General features: G+C 36.2%; 1 protein-coding gene across 1 annotated transcript in view; it reads left to right on the forward strand.

Annotated features, from left to right (window-relative positions):
* Positions 1–18,988, forward strand: part of Gpatch2 (G-patch domain containing 2) — a 134,043-nt gene extending 115,055 nt beyond the window's left edge. Inside the window, exons 9-10 of the mRNA XM_090341188.1 lie at positions 9,257–9,345; positions 18,292–18,988. Coding sequence (XP_090197314.1) covers positions 9,257–9,345; positions 18,292–18,512 — 310 coding nt within the window. The 3' untranslated portion in view covers positions 18,513–18,988. The remainder of the gene's footprint in view (positions 1–9,256; positions 9,346–18,291) is intronic.
* The last annotated feature ends 5,437 nt before the right edge of the window (positions 18,989–24,425 follow it).

Below are 24,425 nucleotides of genomic sequence, written 5' to 3' on the forward strand. Positions count from 1 at the left end.
AGGAAACAGAAAAAATGTTTAAGTAAGTGTCCCAGATCAAATGAAAAGCAAATTACATGGTTTTCACTGTTTTTCAAGTTATATTCTAAGCTCTGTGAAGGTAACTCGTGTATATACACATATAACTTATGGAGATGTGTGCTTGATCCTCAGCATGCCCTTTCCCAGAAAAGTAACTTGACGGCTCTTAAAAACTGTAGGTCCTTCTAAAATAAAAACCTGTTTAGATAGGTTAATTTATGAGCAAAAACTTTGGCAACATTCTGAAGTCATGACTAATTTGATCACTGGTATTCATTTGGCATTTGCTGTCTGAAATTTTTAAATGTAGATTCTTGGAGGTTCTTGTAATGCCAGCTACTTGGGAAACATAGGCAGGAGGATCCCAGATTTGAGGCAGCCTGAACAAAGAAAGGAGAGACCATATCTTGTAAATAAAAACAATACAAACAAAAAAAAAAACGAATTGAGGTGCTCAAATGGTAGAGCACTTGTCATCCATTCATAAGACCTTGAGTTCAGTCCCTAATGACACAAAAAAGAATTATAGGAGCTATGATGCTTTTCTAAAGAAAGAAATGTATTATATAAATAAGAAATGAAAGGTAGTTTATATTTGAAATTAGTTTTTGTAGGTTATTATTTTCTCTGTGGGCATTTAATAATCAAGAGATCTTTCAAATATATTTAGTAATAGACCTGAAATAATAAAATTATAAAAGTTTGGTTCAAATATCTCAGTGACCAAAACCAATCCTAATTAAAAAACAAACAAACTGGTAGACCCCCAACTTCCAGTTTTTTCAACTAAATTAAATTGAGAGGATGCTGAAAATCTTCACCTCTTGACTATTGAGAATTAATGTTCTTGTACAAATCATAAGCCTCCTGGTATCTAGTATTATGGGGTGTTTTACAGCCTAGTAAAGTTTTGCTAACAACTCTATAAAAGTTTTATGGTCATAATATTCACCTACCAAAAACTCTTATGAAAGAAGAGGGAAAACATTCATTTCATAAAGTTACAGTGAAATGCAAAAATCACATAGAAATAAAAACACCTGCAGAATTAAGGGGACACATGCATATTTTAAGAGCTATGTCTTCCATTGTCCCTCCCTCCAACCCTACCCATCCCCTCAAGTTATCAGGTTCCATTTTCACATAATATTTGTTAATTATTGGTGGGGTTTTTTCATTTGTTGCTGTTTTGCCAACCCTGGGATTTGAACTCAGTTCTGGTCCTGAGCTAATTATTAAACATTTTTGAGTGAACTTAAGTGTTTGAACAAAAAAATGAAAGAAAGAAACCAAGAAATCAGGGTTAAGAATAAATAAATGAATGAATGAATGAATGCAAATTTATTTGCCATGTGAGTACTAAAGCAATTATTTTACTGTAGTTTGATATGTTTTAGTTCAATAAAAAGTTCTCATGTGTTTTAACGTATAACAGGAGCAAGTGTTTGGTTTGGGGAATTAGACAGGGTTCTTGGCCACAAATCATTGTCAATGTATTCTGCCCATAGCCATCTATAATCTGAAAACAACTTGAAGCCATATTGGATGTAAGTACGATGACAGAGATATGCACACATTGATTGATGTGGAAATACACAAAAAGCACTGGGAAGGCTAATGAGATTAAGGAAGTTTAAAGAGAAAACATTAAACTGGAGAGCATGGAATGAGCATGAAAAAGCAAAAAAAAAAAAAAAGCACATTTTCCAAATTGGCAGAATTAGAAAACACAGAAAGGAAATTTTTTTCAATAGGTAGAATATTCTATCTAGACTTCCTACATAAATACTTGCTGTAGTATTCATGCGTAATGTGTTCTTGGTGATAGTGGCTCCTTACGAAATTGGAAAGAATTGAACAAACATAGGAAGCATGATGTGAACTAAGATATGGCAGCAGTTTCTCCAAATAGATTTTTCAAAGCCCAATTCATTTTACTCCATGGAGAGTTCAATATGCCTCCAATTGTGAGAATGTCTTTCTGCACATGACACTCAGAAAGTTGTAGTAAATACCTATGCTGCTCTGAATGATTTGCAGATCATCTGCACATGATACCTGAAAAAGCTCCACCTCTTTCAGGTGTCATCCATGCACATCAGTGAAAGGAGCAAAAAAAACTATTTACCTGAGTTAGAGTATGGTAGTATGGTAGTATGTTTATTATAAATTCTCAAGGCAGGATATGACTGGAATCACAACACTTCTGGACCATAGATGAAAACCCATAGTACATTACAAGATGGAAGGCATCTTTGAGAAAGGAAGTACCAAGTGCTTGCCAAGAGAAAAGCCACAACAGCAGGCAGATGTAAGAATGTCAGTGTGTTTCAGCTTTTGGATTTTAAGCTTTTGGATGAAAATGGGTATTTTGTTCTTTATGCTGTAACACATTGGAATCAAGCAAAACCAAGCACTGAAGAAACATAAAAACTTTTCTATTCATAACTGCACATACATACAGTAAAACCTACTTTTATTTTAAAATTATTTCTTAGCTAAGCAGTGTGGCTTGCCTATAATCTTAGCTACATGAGAAGCAGATAATGGGAGAATTGTCTTTCAAGGCCACTGCAATCACAAAATTAATCGAGACCTTTTATAATAAAATTTGAATGCTAATGGCATTGTAGCTCAAGGTGTAGGGTAATAGGCTTGAGCCTAATTACTCAGGAACAGCGCCCAGGCCCAGAGTTCAAGTTGCATGACCAAAGGGGTGGGGGGGGGTGGAATTACAGACTCATAACTCTAATTCTAGCTACTAAGGAGGCTGAAATTTGAGGATCACAGTTCAAAACTGGCCAGGGCATGAAAGTCGGTGACTCTTATTTCCATTTAATCACCAGAAAACTGGAAGTGGTGCTATGGCTCAAGTGGTAGAGCAATAACCTTGAGCTTAAGAGCTCAGGGACAGTGCCCAGGTCCACAGTTCAAGTCCAATGACTTGACAAAATAAAGTTAATGCAGTTAAGTATGCCTGTCATCATGGTTCAGTCTACCTAGGTAAAAGTCAAGACCTTATTTTAAAAATAATGAATGTGGGGCTGGGAGTTTGGCCTAGTGATTAAAGTGCTTGCCTAGCATGCACGAAGACCCGGGTTCAATTCCTTGGTACCATATACATAGAAAAAAGCCAGAAGTGCTGCTGAGGCTCAAGGGGTAAGAGGTTTAGCCTTAAGAAAGTCCAAGGATGATGCTCAGGCCCTGAACTCAAGCCCAGGACTAGCAAAAATAAATAAATAATAATAATACTGATGATGAAAGTAGGGCTGGGAGGGTGGCCTACTGGTAGAGTAGCCTGGGTTTGATTCCTCTACATCACATACATAGAAAAAGCCAGAAGTGGCGCTGTGGTTCAAGTGGTAGAGCATTAGCCTTGAGCAAAAATGTGCCCAAAGACAGTGCCCAGGCCCTGAGTTAGAGACCCAATACTGGCAAACAAAAATGATGATGGTGATGGTGATGATGAAAGTAAAAATGAATGTAAGAGTGGCTCAGGAATCATAGCATCTGCCTAGCAAGCTACCGGGCCTTATTTCAATAAGCAGTACTACAACAAACACTGTAGTCCTTACCCTATTGTAGTATATTGATAGTATGCACATGTAAGTGTTTATTGCCATGTGTTTATGTGCTCCGTGAGTGACATTTAACCAAAAATGTCTCTGGAAATATGATAAACTGCATCAATTCATCATAACCATGAACCTGGATAAGTTATATGTAACTATCTGTGCCTTTGCTTCTTATCTCTAAAGTAGAGATGCTAGAAGAAGTAAGATTAATAGCTACCAGTCACTAATTGCTTACAATGTGCAGGCACTATGCCAGATGTTTTACACAAATGATATCTAAGTAAAATCTTCCAAAACACCCCATAAACGGGGGTCTACTCACAATTCTTAAATGTATGAGAGACATTACGTAATATTCCAAAAATACCTGAAAATCCTTCTCAAGCATTAGCAAATCCAATGACAAATGGGATTTTTCTCAGATTTAAAATGTGAAGATAGGAGTGATAGCTCAAAAGGTGTGTTTTGATATACCCTGCTCATCCATTCACAAATCAGCCGAATAGAAACCATAACCTAAGTTAACATCATAACATCCAGAGCCTGGAAAGTTTGACTTTGTTTTTCACAAAGAAATTCATCCCAGTTATATCCTTATATCAGTGCCTTTTCTAGTTGATACAGGCTTCTTATTTTTAATCTAATCTATTTGTATATCTGCAGCATGGTGGCTCTTAAACCAATTCCTGCAAAAAAAAAAAAAAAAAGAAAAGAAAATTCACAGGACCTTATCTCAACATACAAAAGCTAGTCATGGTAACTTTCCTCTCCTCCTAGCCACAGTAAGAAGTATAAATAGGAGGATCATAGTTTAGGTCTGCCAGGTAAAAATAATCAGAGCAAAACGTACTAGAGGAGGAACTCCTCTCAGCAGAGCTCCTACCCTTAATTCAAACCCCATTACTACTTTTTAAAAATAATCTAATAGTAATGAGAGGAATAAAGAACTTTGGACAAAAGATTAAAGCACAAAAACTATCATTATTTTGTCAAAATAATATTCAGTACCTTTCAACCAACACAAATACACAACACACACACACACATACTGAATTGGATATATTAATTTAGTGTATCATGAGATGAAGTAAAATGGAATTAAGAACCGAAAGTAAAGAGAGATGGTTTAGGGTTTTTTTTCTCCACATTTGTCATATGTCAATTTGAAGCCAAACACATCCAATAGTTATTTAAGTAAATACTCCAACTGTCTCACCATCATTTCAGAGCCAAAACATGATCATTTGGGAAGGTTTAGGCAAAGTCCTAATACATAAGAAACTATGATGTAAGAATGAGATGGGATAAATTCAGAACAAAGCGTGGGTTGGGTCAGTAGAACATAAATTCTGACCTCAGTACAGTGAGGTAAAAACTTTATCTCCATTGGCCAAGATCAAGGTTGTCCCAAAGGCAAATGAAATGGGATTGATGCAGAATGTGGCTTCGAATTATCAAAACTAGAACCAAAATTTGTAGAGAATAAGAGAAACTTTGCCAGGCACAAAAGGCCTAAGACCGTACACAGTAGAGACTATGAGAGAATAGTGTCTTAAAACAAGGACAAGGTCATCTTGCTATTGGTTTGTGTGAAAAGAAACATATCTACACTTGAAAGTTCTTGACAGTGTACATTTTGGTGCAAGAAGAAAAAAGCTAGATATGTATGTCTCCTTGTTCATTTTAATATATTGAGACATACTGGCATTGAGTAAAGGGGGAGGAAGGGTAATTTGATCTAGAAAGGGAAGTTCACACAGGGCTGGACTCTACAGCCCCCGTCCTTCTCTCTGCACCAGATTGCTCCTCCAGTGACACCACAGACCTGCTTCATTTCTGTGCAGCTGATGCGCTGTCCAGCCGGATATCATTCTAACTGACAGTGAGTGTTCTTGCCAAATGCCAGGGCCACAGTCACATCTGTTTGTGTCTCCGGTGCAGCTTGTTGAGGCTACTTGAGGACACATTGTATCCAGGGGGCAGCTTTAACTAGGCCTAATTCTCTAAAAAGCCTCTATTTGTAAATACATACAGTGACGGGACAAGTTTCTGTTGTCTTGTGGTTAATATTATTGTGTTTGACACTGCCTGCTTCCATGTTGTCAACCCCTATCAAAGCCAAGTTTTCAGGCAAGGTACTTTACACTAGCATTTGCTCCTTTTTTTTACTCCTTTTTTTGCGGGGCACAGGGCAGAGCGGGGGCTATTTATCCTCCACATTAGATGCTCAGCTTCCTATTAACATGCCATATAAAAGGATAGCTTGCTGCAGTCCTTGTGCAGTCTTTTAAAAAGCAAAACTCTTTATTTTCCAACTCTGCTTTTCCAATACTTAGTTGAATAACTCAGAAGTAATACATAGGATGTTATGTTTCTAGTCATAGTCAGTTGGAAAATTCATACCAAAAAATTGTTCTTTATTATACACTACTTGTGATTTTCCTCCTGTCCCCTCAAGCTATTGCTGTATCTGAAACAAATATACAGATCTAACTGGTAGGTAATTTTCTTACAGTACCTTACAAAAGGTTCTTAGTCTTATGTTTCGAAAACTTTCTTTTTATGACATTGTATTGTTATTCTTGAAGATTCCATTGGGAAGGGGAGAAGGAGAGAAAAGATAGAAGAAAAGATAGAAAAAAGGAAACCAAAAAATTCCAGCTGTCATTTTCAGCAGTAATGTTAACGTATTACTTAGTAATCTCAAGTAGAAGAATCTGTATCCAACTCAAGTATGTCCTCTAATTATTTCTAGTAACATGCTTATTAAGGGTAATACTTCTGACTCGTAATGTTTTTAGCGTAGTTTGACCCTCAAATATCTATAAAAAATAATAAAAACCTGTTTTTTTAAATATCATTCAGAATTAGAGAGGCAAGTTGCCCTCTTGCCTCTTGTCTGTCCACTTCCTCTCTCATGTAGCAGGAAGTGTCAGGTACAGCAGCCTTATGACATTCTTTACTTAATAGAATAAGGAGGAATATCCTAAATACAAATGTGGCCCTCAGGGTGTTGTCCCATCATACACTGCCCAATCAGCATCTGTGAATCAGGTCTGTTTTTCTCTCCTTTAACCCTTACGGCTCCACTTCAGTTATAAAGTGACAGACTAGCCCCAGCCTCCTCCATATCATGTAAACCCTGCTCCAGTTGCTCTCTATTCATTTTGAACTAATCATCATTCTCCAAACAGGAATTCTTAAACCATGGGAATATTTCCTGTGTTTTAACAGGATCAGAAGTAGATAGTCCATGAGGTAGTTTTCACAGCTGGATAGCGGAAGGACTGCATTTGAGAATTCTCCTTGCATCTGTATTCCTGGTTTCAGAAAGTTGCCTTCCCTGTCTCCTTGGGTATTTCTGATAGATACTGAACCTCTCTGCTATGTGCTTTGCAGACAGGAAAACATCCACACTTGTGCTGGGAAGAGATTTCCAGAGGGATAAGAATTGTACAAGAATACTTGTTTATTTTTTAAAGAGTAAAATGATGGTTCATGGAGTTATAAAATTATGTGTTAAAGATTTTAGCTCATTAATTCATGAGAGAACTAGCAGATGTTACAACCAGCTACAAGGAGGTGAAAAGCAAATGTTCTGGAATAAAAAGCAAGGTTAAGGGCCGGGAGTTTGGCCTAGTGGTAGAGTGTTTGCCTAGCATGCACGAAGACCTGGGTTCAATTCCTCAGTACCACATACATAGAAAAAGCTGAAAGTGTGCTGTGGACCAAGTGGTAGAGCTCTAACCTTGAGGGAAGTCCAAGGACAGCATTCAGGCCCTGAGTTCAAGCCCCAGGTCTGGCAAAAAAAAAAAAAGCAAGGTTGAAATGGATTTGAATCTATCAATCACAGAAGGAAGGACTATCTTTCAACAAACAGCACATTTGTATTTCTTTACACATTTGCTTATCTTCAACCTGAGAGTTGTAATATGGCACCTATAAAATTAGAATTCAGTGAGTAGAAGGGTGTTTTTCCATTCAAGAGCAGAATGTTTCCCTATTGAGAAATATTTGTGTTTATTTGCATATAACGTGTTTTTTTCAACATGCTTAGAATTGTTAATATGGACAAAATAATGTAGTTTCTAACAGTGTGTAATTAAGTTAGTTCTTCCTGTTATCCTTGTCACTATTAGTATATTCTGGTCACTATTATGTATACTTACAGGTTTCTCTCCCTACTAAGGCATTTCATTCTTCCAGTAGGAGGAATCAAATGGCCCAGTTCTCTTGAACTTTCTATCTCTTCTCTCTTCCACTACCAATCTGAATTCATAGGCTGCATTCATTTTAGATACTTAAAGTCACTTACTGAATTAATCTTGTAAGAAAAATCTTTAATTTTGTTTTGTATATTTTTATATTATTTATATTTTTTATATTTCTATAAATTCTAAAATGCCTGTGTATTTCTTTATTTTACTACTGTTGCTTTGTTTCCCTTTTATTCTGTCTAATAATCTGGTTGTTTTTCAAAATGAATTCTTTTATACCTCACTACTTAATATCTCCGTGCATTATCAAAAGAGCATCTACTATAGTAAATAGGCTTCGTTTATTTCTATTTCATGATCTCAGGTTGTCTCCCAGCCCTATATCAAGGATTATGACCCTTCTGTAGCAACTTCAAATCTGAGGGTTTTTTTTTTTTTGCGGGGGAGAGGGGTAGGTTATGGATCTTGAACTCTGGTCTACGCTGTCCCTGAGCTCTTCAGCTTAAGGCTATCACCCTACCTTTGAGCCCACTTCCCGTTTTCTAGTGATTAATTGGAGATAAGGGTCTCAGGGCTTTGTATTGCCTGGCTGGCTTTGAACCATGATCCTCACAAATCTGATTTTTATATCCTCTCTCTCTTTGCAGAAATTGAAAACCACTTTTGATTTCTAGTTGGAACATTGTTTTTCCAAAATTCTTTCCTTTAGGAGACCAAGAATAGACAGAATAATTTAATTGTAATTGATTGCAAGAGTAGCAAAAAGTCGGTGCCTATTTGTGTTTACCATATATTTATTTATATGTATATATATATTTGTGTATATATATTTACATATGTATACACACATATTCCAGTATTATGTTGCACTATTTAGGAGTAGTAGAAATTATGTTTTCTCACTTCACTAATAATTAAACAGTTCTAATTGTATGAATCATAACAATAAAGTCATGATTTCCTTTTGTTTATTTGAAGTGTTTTAAGAGGACTCACTGCTCCATAATACTCTAAAAGAAATTGATCATAATTTTCCTGTAATAAATGTTGTTCTGACAGTAAAGCATTAGTAACCAATTGATAACCTAGCAACAATATTGTGATCTCCTTAGATAATTAATCTTAGCTATTTTCCTGTCAGAAGCAACAGTGTTTGATTTTATGTTGAGCCAGAAAGATTGCCAGTTTTGAAAATTAAAAAGCATTCCTTTTATATTATTCATTCCAGTAACAACTTATGATGGCGCATTTAGCTGCTGATCGCTTGTCAACAAACGTAATTATGTTTCGATATAAACAAGATTGGTGGTTTTACTATGCAGCTCCATCTTTGTTGAGAATGTTTTGATTTAAGTTCAGATTATACAAGCTGTGTATTTATGTGTCACTTTTTTTCCCTCCTTTGTTAATAGTTTTTTTTTTTTTCCTGATAATTACTTATAGGCAAACAAGCATGCATTTAGGATCCTTGTGCACAGGAGACATCAAAAGGAGAAGGAAAGCTGCACCTTTATCTGGCCCTCCTACTACAGGTAAAGTGTAGAAGAAATTTTAGAGGAGCTCAAATGTAGAGTTCATAAATCATCAAGAATAAAAGTTAGATAATTCTTAATTGCTTTACTTAAGAAACAAGCACAGTTACAAGAACCTGTTAACAGAAAATCATTTGCATTTGAGATTATTAGACTGCACTGTTAGTCCTTATATGAGTTTTGGGGACTAAGGGGACTCGTACTGCTTATTCCTTGTATAGGTTTTCCAGGTAATATTCAATGAAACGTTTGTATGCATTTGTCTGTCCCAAATGCAAGATTTTGTGTAAGGGGTCCAGAGCACACAGAGTTCTAAGCCTGTATCTTTGTTCTGACTTGTTGGGAAAACGATGCATAAATAGATGAGATGAGAAATAACCTAGGAAGGGATTAATATTAGTGAATTCCAAAAAGACAGCCGCAGTTGCACACAAAGGCTCCATGTTGTCATAGATGCAAGTTAACAGTCCTTTTTGTAGTTCCAGTCCAGCTCTGCAGAAATCTTACCTTCATCTTTTCTTAGACAATGTGTGCATTAGAATAAAAGTTCTCTCATTTCTGCTTCAGAAATGATCTCGTTTCAATAACATGCTATTCTGATAACAGATGTGGTTGGGAAAGACTGTAAGTGCTGAATGGAGAGTGGGAAGGGAGCCTTCCTGGAAGGGGCAAGCATAGTAAATAAGGGATGTGACTAAGGTTAGTATATAATGCAAAGTCTCAGGTAAGAGCAAGTGGGAAGGGAGGCACAGACAGCCAGTGGTAGAGATAGACCCAGTGGTCATTCAAATGTAGGTAGCGCCTGTATGTGACTGAAGGATGGTTAACCACAATGGATTCAAGATGGAGCTCTGGCTCTGGCTCTAAGGAAATGTTTTCAGTTACAAACAGGATTAGCACCTTGACCTGTTGCCTATGATCTGGATTGATAAATTTGTTCTTAACTTCATATGAGCAAACTTATATAAGAAAAACAGTTTTTGTTAGACAATATGAAAACTGGATTTTTTTTTTTTTTGCCATTCCTGGGGCTTGAACTCAGGGCCTGAGCACTTTCCTTGGCTTTTCTCAAGGCTAGAGCTCTACTACCTTAAGCCATAGCCATAGCACCACTTCCAGGGTTTTTTTTTCTGTGCGTATGGTAACAAGGACTCAAACCCTGGTCTTCGTGTATGCTAGATAAACACTCTTACTACTAGGCCAAATTCTCTTCCCTGAAAACTGGATTCTTAACAGAACATATGATGAACTTTAAAGACACATGCGTCTAAACTGATAGTAGGGATTTTTGAGTGGTAGGTTTAGGATACCTGTTCCATAGTGCAGAAATATGCTGAATAACTTTTACCCAGCATTCTGACATTGCTTTATATAAGGACCTACATTATAATGATATATATTTAGTTATAATACCCGTCTTCCCCTAATTATTATTAAACATCTAAGATTTAGAATTAGGAAATGTATATAAATATGTTTGTATTTGTATGGAATGTTTACACTTACTAAGCACCTGTATGTACCAGAAAGTTATTTCCTCTTTAGAGCAACTGCATGAGGTGGATGTTACTAGTAATACTTTTCAGATCAAAACATTCCAAAGCAGAGAACTGACAGGTTAACCACCTAAGACAAGGGGAGTTCAAGCCTCCATCTGTGAGACCCCAAATATAACTACTGCATCATAACTGCCATCTTGCAATACTATCCTGTTGCATATATTGACATGAGTCCACTTTTATATGCTTAAATTTTATAATTTATTCAGCTGTTATTATATAGAAATACAGAATATACCAGCACATTTGGGGTCTCATGCATGCCACAAGTTCTTCAATTGGTCATAAGCCAGTCTGGGATTTTTTTTCCTTTTTTCTTTTCTTTTTTTTTTTGTCAGTTTAGGATTCTATACCACCCCTTTTCCAGTTGAAAGATCTCACTAATTTTCCTCTCCGTCAAACAATAGTCACAGAAATAGTACAAGACAAATCAGGAACAGGACAAACTCACTAGAATGGCAGCAATAAGGAAGAGAGAAGGCCCGGTGGGTCAGGTCCTGAATTGCTGAGTAAAGGTGAAGTGAGCATGGACAAGAGCATAGACAAGAAGGGACATGTAGATGGAGTGGGAAGGGATAATATAACTACGTCTTCAAGGCAATTTTGATGTTACAGCTCAGTTACATCAGAAGGAATCATTTATGAAAGTGTATGTATGGGCATTAAACTCCTAGCCTAAAACAGTTTTATGGTATAAGCTTATTCCAGCATTTCAAATCTACAGTGATTTTTTTTTAAATTGAAGATTTTTATCTTATTACCAGACATTTTTAGTTAAAAGGTAAAATGCACAGGAATTTGATATTCTTTTAATTACTCATAAAACAGTGCAGTAGGAGAAATGTTGCTTATTTTCAGTTTATCTTTCAAATCTGTGTAGCTGTTCTCAAAAAGGATGAAATTGAGGTTATATAAAAGTCCGCAGTTTTAAATAGAACTTCTTCTTATACTAATGAATCAACGCTAAGGCAAAGATTATTACCCAAATTCAAGTAAGAAGTGCTTTTGCATAAGTACACTTGGTAATGAGGTTGTGAATCTTAGATCATCTTGTCTCTGGAAATTACAGTTTTCAAATTCTAGAATGTAGTCACACAGAATACAAAGCCATCATATTCGTAAATTATTGAAGTTGAGTGCACATGTAGAATTGTTTTTCAAAGTTTATTCTTGCCATTTTCCAAGGCCCCTTGCAAACCTTCTAAAAACATACTAAATTGAGTATTTTCACTGTTCCTTTTGCTTGTCCTTAACATTAAATCTGAACTAGAAAACTGCAAGAGAAGAAGTTAAAAAACTGGTCACTTTAATATTGTTTGATTGGAGGAATTTACCAAAATCTTGTCAGTGATCTGTAATAAGGCACTTAAATTTTGTTGTCCCAAATTGGGTTGTTTAACATTTTTTTTAATTTCTCAATATAAGTTATATGTTAAACACAAATATTTTTGAGTCCTCTATTAATGACCCCAAATCCTGATCACAGTTACCTTCTAAGATATTATTCTGCCCTTCCTTTCGCAGGAAAGCATAATTTCACTTCACTAGGCTCTATACCATCCAGTTGTGGTTATCAGTTGCACATTTATTAATTGTGATGGGAACACCAAATTTATTTCATTGCTTTAACTCATTTACTGCTCTTTCACCTTTGTATTTTGTATTGACAAAGTAAAATGAATATTGATAAGGGTAGCTATTGATTTTGTTTTATGTACAGCTTTGTTCTCTGCTTCAAAGTCACATACCCAAAGATAGTAGCTGTCTCTCAGTAGCAAAAGATGTAGATTTACTATTATAAAATTGAGAACCACTGAAGCAAGGTTTGCCAGCAGAATGCATTTTATTGTTTGAAAAATGTCACCTGTAAAGGTGAAGAAAAGCAGAGAACAAAATCAGAAGAATATTACTATTAACTTTTTTTTTAAGGAGCTGGCAATGTTAGCTGTTGTACATGTTTCCTAGACAAGCCATAGCTTGTTAAGAATTTTATAGTAAAAAGATTTTAAGCTATATTTTCTGTGAGTACTGTACATAAAAACACTTTTAACACACAGTATTTAATTTAGTGTAACTCACAATTAATATTGCTTGTCACCTTTGCTTTCTGTTGTAATAATTTCATAATGAAAATATTCCTTATTAGGGAGGGAAGAAACTATAGAATTACAGAATATGTTAAAGCTGAATAAACTATGTACCTAAAAGCAGCACAAAGATTAAAAAATAGATAGAAAATAAGAAAAATAGAGAGGCTGAAGAATTTCAGGTTAAAGTATAACATTCTATCAAATAGAGCTTTTTCCAGAAGAAATATAGAGAAAACAGGGTGTTACAATTTCTAGAAAGACATAATAGAATAGGGTTTTCAGAACTGGAGAAAATATGAATATTTTAAAAGGATGTCAGTGTTGGGAAAAAGTATTCATAAGTTATAACATCTCAGACACATTGTAGTAAAACTTCAGATCCTCCAAACCAAAGAGAATAACCTAGAAGCAGGCAGGATGAAAAGATACAGCCTGTTTAGGAATAAATTAAGCTGAAAGCAAACCTAAAATTAGCTGAACAATCCAGGAGACAGGAGATCATTTCTAAGTGCTGAGGTAAAATAAGTGGGGTTTTTTTGGTTTTGTTTTTGTTTGTTTGTTTTTTTTGTCCAATTAAACCATTATGCAAGGGTAAAAATGAGAGTGAAGTAAAGTTCTTTTAGATGCTGAGGCCATTCAAGGCATGGCTCAGCTTGTGGAGGACCAACCAAAGAGAAACCTTCAGCTATGGAGTTCCAATACGCTCTCAGATAAAATAAAAAGATGTAATTCTAGACAGTTATACACAACATGAGAGAATAAATAGGATATACATCCTTTAACAGTAATCACAGAATTGAAATATAATATTCAGGTTTCAAGTTGCTGTAAAGAAGCAGTAGATTCCACTAGGTGCCAGTGGTTCACACCTGTAATCCCAGCTACTCAGGAAGCTGAGATCTAAGGATTGAGGTCCAAAGCCAGCCTGAGCAGGAAAGCCTGTGCGAGTCTTATCTCCAGTTAGCTACTCCCAAAAAGCCGAAGTGGAGATTTACCTCAAGTGATGGAGCACTATCCTTGAGCAGAAAAAGCAAAAGGACAGTGCACAAATCCTGACCTCAAGCCCCAGAATCTGCACATTCAAAAAAAGTGTGTAATAGATTCTAAAATATCACACACACTCACACACACACACACACACAAACACACACACACACACAAAGAGCACAGGAATAATGTCATTATTTAATTACATTATATAATGTAACAATAAATCTAGATGTAACAGTAAACACAATAAATAAAACCAGAACAAATATGTCAAATTCTGCAATTTTGTAATGAATAAGAAGAATAAAATCCAGAATATGCCTTGTGAAATAAATAAGACTGAAACATAAGGCACAATTTAAGTACTAATCAACCGAAGGTAGACTAGCTAAGTTTTAATGAATAAGTTGAATCTTGCGTATCTGTGTCTTTGGCAGATTTGTTAAAATATTTTTTCCAGGAATTTAAATTATTCAAATACTTCAATCATTTGAGAAAATGTGGCCAAAGAAATAACATAATAGAAAGTATTGTTGATGAACAAGTTTAACTTAGTTAATGAAAAGGGAAATGGTTGGACTCAGATGTCGTAAGTTCAAGTTCTAACTGGGACATTTTCTTGCTGGATGTCTCCAGACATTAGTCTTATCTATAAAATGAGGCCAATATTGCCTGCCTCTCATGCTGATACAGAAGATAAAAAGAAATGATGGTTGCCAAACATTTGTAACTTTTAAGGCTGCAGTCATCCTACACTGTTATTCAACTATGTCAAATAACATATACATATTAATTCACACATTTCCCCCATGATTTTCTAAAATGGTTTGAAACATTGTCTCCACTAAAATTTGTGGTAGGAAAGCAGTGAAGGTAATGGAAAGTATATGCCTTTTGGAATGAGCTTGACCCTTCTTTCAACCCAGCTTTTTCTCTGTGTGATTGACCATTGATATTCCCACTTACTCAATATTTTCAGCCATGTCACAGTCCAGAGCTCCCCATGGCAGCTCCATTGTAGGCAAACAATAACTTATCTTGCGTATTTTATAGCAAATAAGCATATTTTACACCTTTGAAAGCTATACAGTTTGGTTGAACATTTTTTAATGTTTATCTTTGATATGTGATCATGCCATAGAAATGTATTTCTGATCAGGGACCAACAGCTCACACATGTAATCTTACTCACGAGACTAACAATTGAGAAATGTAGTTCAAAGCTAGGCTTGGGGAGGAAAGTCTGAGAGAAGCTAATTTTCGTTAACCAGAAAAAAATAAGTAAAAATAAAGCCAGACTGGAGGCATGGTTCAAGTGGTAGAATACTAGCTATGAGTGTAAAAGTGGGAGAGTGATTTCAAGCTTCACTGCACAAAACAAAATTTATATGTATTTCTGTCTAGTCAAAACATCTCCAGACACAATAGGATTTTTATCTTGCAAAATTGTCATTACTTTCTGGTTGCTACTGGGGCACGCCTATAATCCTAGCTTCTAAGGAGGCTGAGATCTGAGGATCTTGGTTTGAAGTCAGTCAGGCCAGGAAAGTCTGTAAGACTCTTATCTCCAGTAAACTACCAAAAAGTTCAGTACAAGCCTCAGAACTATAACACACATAGTCTCTCTCTTTCTCTGTCTCTGATTAAGGAAAATAGGAAGCTAGTTTTATATTATATTTCCATTTAAATAGTATAGATTATTTTAAGTAGTTATGTCATGTGGGCATTGTGATATTGCAGATCAAATATAAAATAGTGAAATGAAAAGTTAAGTTGACAGTAATAATACCACCGTCATCTCAAATCCTGCTTAAGTAATGCAAGTCCTTGAGTTTAAAAACAAAAGTCTATTTCCCTCATTACCAAGAATATAGGATCATATTCTAATTCACAATTTTAATAACATCAGTAATAGTAACAGCAATAACTTTGACCCTCAGCTGGCTAAGAGAGTGACATGGAAAAGAAGAGGGAAGGAAGAGTAAGCTGACTACCTGTCTTGTGAATACAGGGTACAGGGTAGGGACACAGGTGGGCTACACTGGCTGTTACATGGGAGACAGCCTGTGTTGCTTCCCCTTCCATCAGGCTGTTGATCCAACATCAATTCGACACTTTAGGATCCAAATTACTAAACAAGCTGCCAATTAGGCTTGCAGTCACTTGGATAGATTAGTGGCTAAGAGAGACTGATTGAAGATTTTCATCTCTTGAGCCAATTACGCAAGTGAATTACCCTCCACCTCCGTGGTACTCTTTGGAATGTTGGAGGAGAAAGGCCCAAGTTGGCTGTAATAGGTAGAAGTGCTCCAGCAGACAGGGGCCTGGCGAGATCTGGGGCATGAACTGGAAGGGTTCGCAAGCTAGTTTTCTACAATTGCCCAAGCAGAAAGAGAGCCTTCTAGGAAAGGACTTAAAGGATTTAGCACTGCCAGGAGCAAAAGAAAAGGAAATTGTGCTTGAGGAAGATACTGTGCTGAGGCAGTTATTCCACTCCCAGGTCTTAATCTCATAAAAACAAGGATGAGAGAACAACAGGGGATCTCTCTTTCTCTCTGGAATCATTTTCCATGACAAATGAAGCACCTGTTTCTTTCTTTTCCTTCCTTTTTGGGGTTGCTTTTAAATATGGAATTTGAGGAAGTGAATGTTCTTTTTGTTACAAATATGTTACAGCTTTCTTTCATTGTATTTGATGTTTATTAAGACAAGAAATTAAGCCAACTATTTTTTTTCTTTGTGAGAAAATGAGTTCCTTGATCACCCCTGGTCTCCCTGCCTAAATACCAACATTTTAAAGTCATGATAGTGAATCTGTTATCATTTTCTGCTCACTTGCAGGACTACAATTGACCATTATTTGCCAATTTCTGTAGAAATATTTTAAATTGGCCTGCCATTTTTCTTAAATATTAAAAATTTTTCCGCTGAACTTAAGCAAGCTGTTATACCAAAAAGAATGAGTAAACAGATGTGTGGCCTAGAGCAGTGTTAGACCTCTGATTTGATTTTAGCTAATGGACAGAATTAACTCATACAGTCAGTGAAAACTCAGGAATACAAAGCAGAATGCTAGGGCCTGTTTACCCTGGCATACCTGATCTGTGGCCTGTCCCAGGAGACCTACCTAAAATTGGCAGTCTTGGGTGGTCATCACAATCACAATTTAAAACAAAACCTTAATTGCTTTATAAAAATATTTTTATTATCTGGAAGTAGTTATACAAAGAAATTGTCATTCAACCACACAGTTTTTGAAGACAGTGCATCTTGGTTAATGTTATATATGTCAAGATTTTTTTTATTAAAGGCTTTTCTTTGCTTTCTTTTTTTTTTTTTTTTTTTTTTTTTTTTGCCAGTCCTGAGCTTGAGCTCAGGGCCTGAGCACTGTCCTTGGACTTTCTCAAGGCTAGAGCTCCACCACTTGAGCCTCAGCACCACTTCCAGCTTTTTTGTATGTATGTGGTACCAAGGAATTGAACCCCGGTCTTCGCGCATGCTAGGCAAGCACTTTAACCACTAGGCCAAACTCCTGGCCCTCTTTGCTTTATCTTACTGGTAGATCTATTTCTTATTTCTTATTGGTATCTCTTCACCTTCCCTCCAACCCCCCTTTCTCTAAAATACATACATATATCTTCATATATACATATATATATACATGTATATATGCAGACAGATATATTACATAGGTATATATTTATCTCAATCAAGTAATAAATAATTTTAGTGAAGACATTTTCTGGCAGGAAATATTAAGTTTTGTTTTGTTTAGTTTTTTTGCATCATGCATTGTGATTCAGACCTTGGGTTATTGGTGGTTTGTCCTGTCCATTGTTAAGGAACTTCTTTCAGTGATCTAAGAATCCATTTAATAAGCCCAAAGCCAACTAATTATTACAATGATCCAGTTATTATTCTCTGTAATCAATTCAGCAAATGGCAAAGATTATTATTTTCATTATTTCCAGATCTAAAATTTAAAGTTTCATAAAGGTCCTTGAAAATCAACTTTATGATTGCTCTGTAGTAAAGAAGAACTACAGTTATTAAAACTCATCTCCAGAGGCCAGGAGTTTGGCCTAATAGTAGAGTGCTTACCTAGCATGCACAAAGACCCAGGTTCGATTCCTCAGTACCACATAAATAGAAAAAGCCAGAAGTAGTGCTGTGGGTCAAGTTGTAGAGCTCTAACCTTGAGAAAGCCCCAGGACAGTGCCTAGACCCTAAGTTCAAGCCACAGGTCTGGCAAAAAAAAAAAAAAAATGCCTCCATGCTAACTTATTTTTGTCATATTCTCATTTCAGGATTTATAGGTGAAAATGCCCAGCCAATCCTAGAAAGCAACATTGGAAATCGAATGCTTCAGAATATGGGCTGGACACCTGGGTCAGGCCTGGGACGAGATGGCAAGGGAATCTCTGAGCCAATTCAAGCCATGCAGAGGCCAAAGGGATTAGGACTTGGATTTCCACTACCAAAAAGCACTCCTGCAACTACTAATCCCAATTCAGGAAAATCCACTTAAGAAGGAAAGCAAAGAAGACATGTGTTACAATTTCCATCCCGTATGCAGTTGTAGTAAAATAACCCCATAGTTTCTGGGTTTAAGGCAGAAAACTCCATCACCCAAATTCATCTCACTAGTTCCTAATTTCAGATAATCCTGCTACACTGAGAGATGGAATTTCATCAGAGTCCATGGTGCTAAAGCCTCTGCACTTGAAGTTTCCTCAGTAATTGCCAGTTATTTCTAGGTATAAAGGACAGTTTTTGTCTCTTATTTATTGTGGTTTTTAGATGTCAGTACTTACTAATGCTTTACTCAGTTCATGTATGTGTTTGATGTACAAGAAAGTGTGAGAACACCCAGTAGTTTCTAAATTTAGGCTAGGCCAGAAAAGATTGTGTTTCCTGTCATGTTTATGTTAAATGATTTGGTCTAGAAAGAGGTCTGGTGGCCCAAAAGATCTAGTTTCCTATTTGATAAAGTGCTAAACAAATCTCTGAAAGGTTTGGCAATTTTCTCTCCTTGAATCTAGCTTTCTTGTGAAAGGTTTCTAAGAAGAGTGATATCCATTAAATGTCTTAACTTTAGTAAGTGTAGTATAAATTTCACAGAAGACAAATAACAATATCTCCCTGGATGTTTTGAGAATACACATCATCACTGTTATCACCATAGTGCCCCAAATGTTATTTTAATACAGACTTTATAAATTTTACCTCACTTAAAACAGAAAAATAATGGTTGAAAGAAAAGTGTATTTTGAATTTACCACCACTGTCTACCTCTCACTTCCCAAAGATCAACTCAAGGTATAGCCAACTGGTTTTAGATTATAATCGCTGAAGCAAGTTACTAGACTATTGAGCCAACTTATTTGAATACTTAAATGACTCTCCCAACAATTCAAATTTCTGGCCATTCCCTGACTATGTACCAGAAAGAGAGTAGACCAACCTGCCCTTTTTCAGATCTAGGCTGTTATTTTCAAATTAAATATAACAGTCAGTCTTATTCTGTGCCTAGGATAGAGTAATTTCTGAACCATTTTCTTAGTCATGCCAGAGAATAGAGAATCTAAATTGCTCATAGAATATGGTGTTATCATCATTAAAAGAATGAAGTTCTTATTCTGTTAGTAATTGCCTTTGTTGATTAAGTAAAGTTCAAGATAATCCCTGTGAATTTCTAATAGGCTTTTTTTTAATTATCATTTTTATAAACTGCCAAAAAAAAAAGTTTTTAAAGATGATGGAGAAAGTACAGACATAGACGTGTGACAGAACTTTCTCAAGTGATTTCCTTTAAAAAAAAAAAAAAAGGGCTGCCAACTACAGAGGGGAAAATCAACCTGCCATTCAAAAGAAAGCCTTAATGATTTGCCAAATGTATGCGTGCGTTTTGAGAATTACCCTGGTTTCTGGAAGTATTATGATACAAAGGAGGGGTCAATTAGGACACTATACCTCCAGTAGAATATTTGTGTTACTTAAAGCAACTCTGTTATGTGATTTCTTTTACAAGCTTGTTACTAAAAGAGACTTGTCATTTTTTTAATGATTTTTTCCCCATATGTTCATTCTACTTCACAGTGAGGAAGATAGGAAAGATTATATATATAAGTTTTGAAGCTTATTTGTAATCATAAATTATACTTAACGGTGCATTAAAAAGCTTTTTAAAAAAACTCTTCCTGAAGATATTCTAACATCCCAGAATTTCAGAAAGTTCAATTTCGAATCACTGATTAGAAACATTGAGGCCTCGGTTTCGTAAAGGACTTGCTTATCATTTTTTTTTTCACCTTACCCGATTCTAATGGATGCAGAACTCTCCTAGTGAAGATGTCTATACTGAACAGCTAGCCAGCTCCTAATAAAGGATGCTGTCTTTAGGAATGCTTCTCATTGTTGCCATTATGAAACAGCAGTAAATCTGGAAATCAGTGAACTTTTTTAATACCCAAAACATCTATCTTCATACTTCCCACAAGGAGGAGACACTTTTTTATCCTGATGCCTAGAGCCTTCTCTGTGGCCCACGAGGATTCGAATATAGCATATTCTCCTGAAATGTTTAACTGTACAGAATCACCACTCACGATAGTTAAAAGGAAACATCCTGAGCTTCCCCTGGCCATCTAGGATGCCTTCAGCATTCAGGCCCTAAGCACAGTAGGATCCTAGCTACTCAAGAGTCTGAGATCCTGGCATTACATTTGGAAGCCAACCCAGACAGGAGATTTTGAGAGATACCATCTCCAGTGAACCAGCAAATAAGCTTAGGTAGTAGAGTACAAAGTGTGAGAGAAAGAATATAACAGCATGAGGCCCTGAGTTCAAGTCCCAGTGCAAGAAGGAGAGAGAGGTAAGCATATACTTGATGTTTAACTGGAGAAATAAACAATTAAAATATAAAATTATTGGCATAAGTCAAGTATCTCAGGAGACTTACTAATAATCTATGTTTTATATGTAGTTATACTAATTTTTGTAAGTTAATTTTCCCATGAGTCCAAAGCACCAAATGAGTTCATGGTTTAGAATGTATCATTCCTTTCTCTTTTTGAAAGTAGTAATAGCTGGGCATTGGTGCTCACACCTAAAATCTTAGCTACTAAGGGCGCTGAGTAAAATCTGAGGATTGCAGTTCAAAGCCTACCTGGGCAAGAAAGTCTGTGAGAGTCTGATCTCCAATAAAATACTCAGAGAAAGCCTGACATGTTTCTGTGGCTCAAGTGGTACAGTGCTAGCCTTGAGCAGAAAGAGGCTCAGGGATAGTGCCCAGGCCCTGAGTCTAGGCCCTAAGACCAGCAAATAAAAGTAAATATTTCCTCTTCTCCCTCATGAAGCTAATCTTCTACTAATTCATTAGATGTACTAAAAAAATTAAATTCATAGGTTTATTTCCTCACTGTCCAAATCATGCATTCCTCCCATCACCAAGACAGGCTAAGACCACTCTGTTACCATTGTGACCCTCTTATATATTTGTTTTACTTGACATTAGCCAGACTGTATGGTTAGAACTAAATCATTTCCTTTCCTTTTTTCTTAGTATAATTTTTAGGGTTGCATTCCTCTCAAATTTGCTTACTTTTATTTTCATACTAGTTGATAACTTTTTAAAAGAAAATCCATTGTTAACTAAAATTTGCCACTAAATTGGCTCAGCATTTGATAGATTTTATAACCCATATTATGGTAGGATAAGTTAAAAATACATGTGTGTGCTGGGCGTGGTGGCTCACACCTATAATCCTGGCTATTCAGGAGGCTGAGATCTGAGGATCAAGGTTCAAAGTCAACCCAGGCACAAAAGGACCTGAGACTCTTGTCCAATTAACCTCTAGAAAACAGGAAGTGAGGCTTGGCTGAAGAGTAGGGCGGTAGCCTTGAGCTGAGGAGCTCAGGGACACTGTCTAGGCCCAGGGGTGGGGCAGTACTCTTAAGCAGAAGAGTTCAGGGATAGCACCCAGGCTGAGTTCAAGCCCCATGACACCCCTCCCCCCCACACACACAAAAATACAGGCTGGGAGTTTGACCTAGTGGTAGAGTGCTTTCCTAGCATGCACGAAGACCGGGGTTCGATTCCTTGGTACCACATACTTAGAAAAAGCCAGAAGTGGTGCTGAGGCTCAAGTGGTAGAGTTCTAGCCTTGAGAAAAATCCAAGGATAGTCCTCAGGCCCTGAGCTTAAGCCCAGGACTGGCAAAAAAAAAAAAAACACATGTGTGTATATGGATATAGTTGAAGCACATATATGTATGCAAAGTATATAGGTATGCAATTGTTGCAAAATGTTTCATTAATATGTTTAGTTTAACATTTCAATTAGTGTTCTCTTAATTGCCTCACTTCAGTGCATTTCATTTTAAGCAAATATTTCATAAAAGAGACATATGTCAGATGGCTGACATTTTTTCAGCCATCTTCACTTATATATTCCCCATCCAAAAAGAAAAGAGAGAAAAAAATGATCAAAATTAGTACTAAAAAATGAAGTCGTTAACGACACATGAGTTTTGCTTATTTTTCATTTGTTTCCTTTTGGCAGACAGCCATTAATGGTATAGAAAAACAAAGAATAAAAAATGTTTAGAATGTTATTTATGTAGTCATCTTTAAACTTCAATTATTTCCCTTTTAACCTTGAGGTAATGAAAGAGAGAGGTGAAAATACTTTGCAATATTTTAAGTTTGGCATTTAGCTCAGTGGTAGAGCACTTGGCAAAGCGTGCATTTAGTCCCGGGTTCAATCCCTAACGCTGAAAGAATAAAAAGATTCACATTTAGCCATTGACAATGAATATGTAATACTATGGGTACAGTTAAATTAATTACTGCTTCTTGGCTCTGCAATTTTTCAATATCTCAAATTACAGAAAATACTTGGTAAATATATTTGCAACATATACACAGCTGATTATGAGCTATAAAGATTTACTTTTTTCCCCCTAAAACTGAACTGGCTTCAGGTCTTGTTCCACACAAGGATTGTATGGTTGTAACATAGCATGAGTCTCATTATCTGGCTCCTCAAAGTAGCAGTCAGAATCCCATGAGACACACTCATTCTATTTCCTTCTGGAAAGCTGTGCTTCTCATAAAACTGCTTCAACATTTTGAATAGTTTGTAAAAGTCATCAAAGTGCTGAGTTTTCTTTGCTATAAAAAGCATTTCACTGTTTACATTGATTAAATTTTATCTGTTCCTCCAAAAACAGTAAAGTTGTTAAAGTAAGTGTATTTTTTTATCCAATAGGTATTAAATACTCATTTATTTAACGGGCTCACAGTAATATATACTCAGCTGACAAGTGGACCATGAAGGCTCCTTCTGCTGGGTTCCTACTAAGCAAAGACTCATTACTTTAAACACCTGACATTTTAAGTAGATCCAGATTTGTCTCGAGAGAGTCAATGCCATTAACTGCCAGGAGTATGATCTACTATTTCCACTCTGAATTTTATCTGTACATTAGAATTGTCTCCTCTCTTTGAATTGCCAGACAGTCTAAATCATTCTCAAATTCACAGACCTCACTCAGATTGGGTTATTAGAATGCCATGTGTTTACTCCTTAATTTTTGAAGGATGAAAACTTGAAAGCCAAATATAAAGAAAGTTGTGATTCTTTACTGGCTGTCTTCCCTAGCACATACAACCCTTGTTTTGTTGTTGTTTTGGGGTTTTTTGCTATAGAGAGGGAGAGAGGGGGAGGGAGGAGGGGAGGTGAGAGAAACTAAAGCAGATCCCACTAGATTACTAGATGACCAGCTGGTCTGGAATCCTGCTGTCCCCCCTTTAATGGCTGAGATGCTCTTGGGTTTGATAGTCCTTGTTGCATGCAAGAGGCGTAAAAGGATGAGAACAATTTCAGATAAATGGGGAATACTTGAAAGCAAACTCAATAGGTACAAAATGTAAATGCAAAATGTAAAATGCAGTAGTCCTAACACATTCTTTTTCTATTAATCATATCTTACTATCTTTAAGTAGTTGTACAAAGAGTTACCATTCCACAAATCCGTTTATAAACACAATTCATCTGGATCGATGCATCCTTTTCATTATTTCATCATTCTTCCCCATCTTTCCTAACCTCTCCTTCCCTCAGTTTTCTTAATTTAAGAGGATAGGAATTGAATATTAGGACTGCACAGCCCAACCCCATTTCCTCATTCCTGTACCCCTCCCCTTCACCTCATCTCAGACCTTTCAAATGCCAGTTTCCTAGTACTTATCCTGTTGGACTCTGAGTTCATTTTTCTAAGGAATTACACCATCTAACACCCTTTGTATAGTGTATTTAGGACTCAGCAAGATAGCACTGTGGCCCCTACTCTTATGAGACTTTGTTCTTAACCCTCTTATATCTTCATATACATATTTTTATTGTGCCATTTCTGTATTTCATTCTATTTTTTAAGAT

This window comes from Megascapheus bottae, chromosome 10 (assembly GCF_031878675.1).
Source record: "Megascapheus bottae isolate mThoBot1 chromosome 10, mThoBot2.hap1, whole genome shotgun sequence".
NCBI lineage: Eukaryota > Metazoa > Chordata > Mammalia > Rodentia > Geomyidae > Megascapheus > Megascapheus bottae.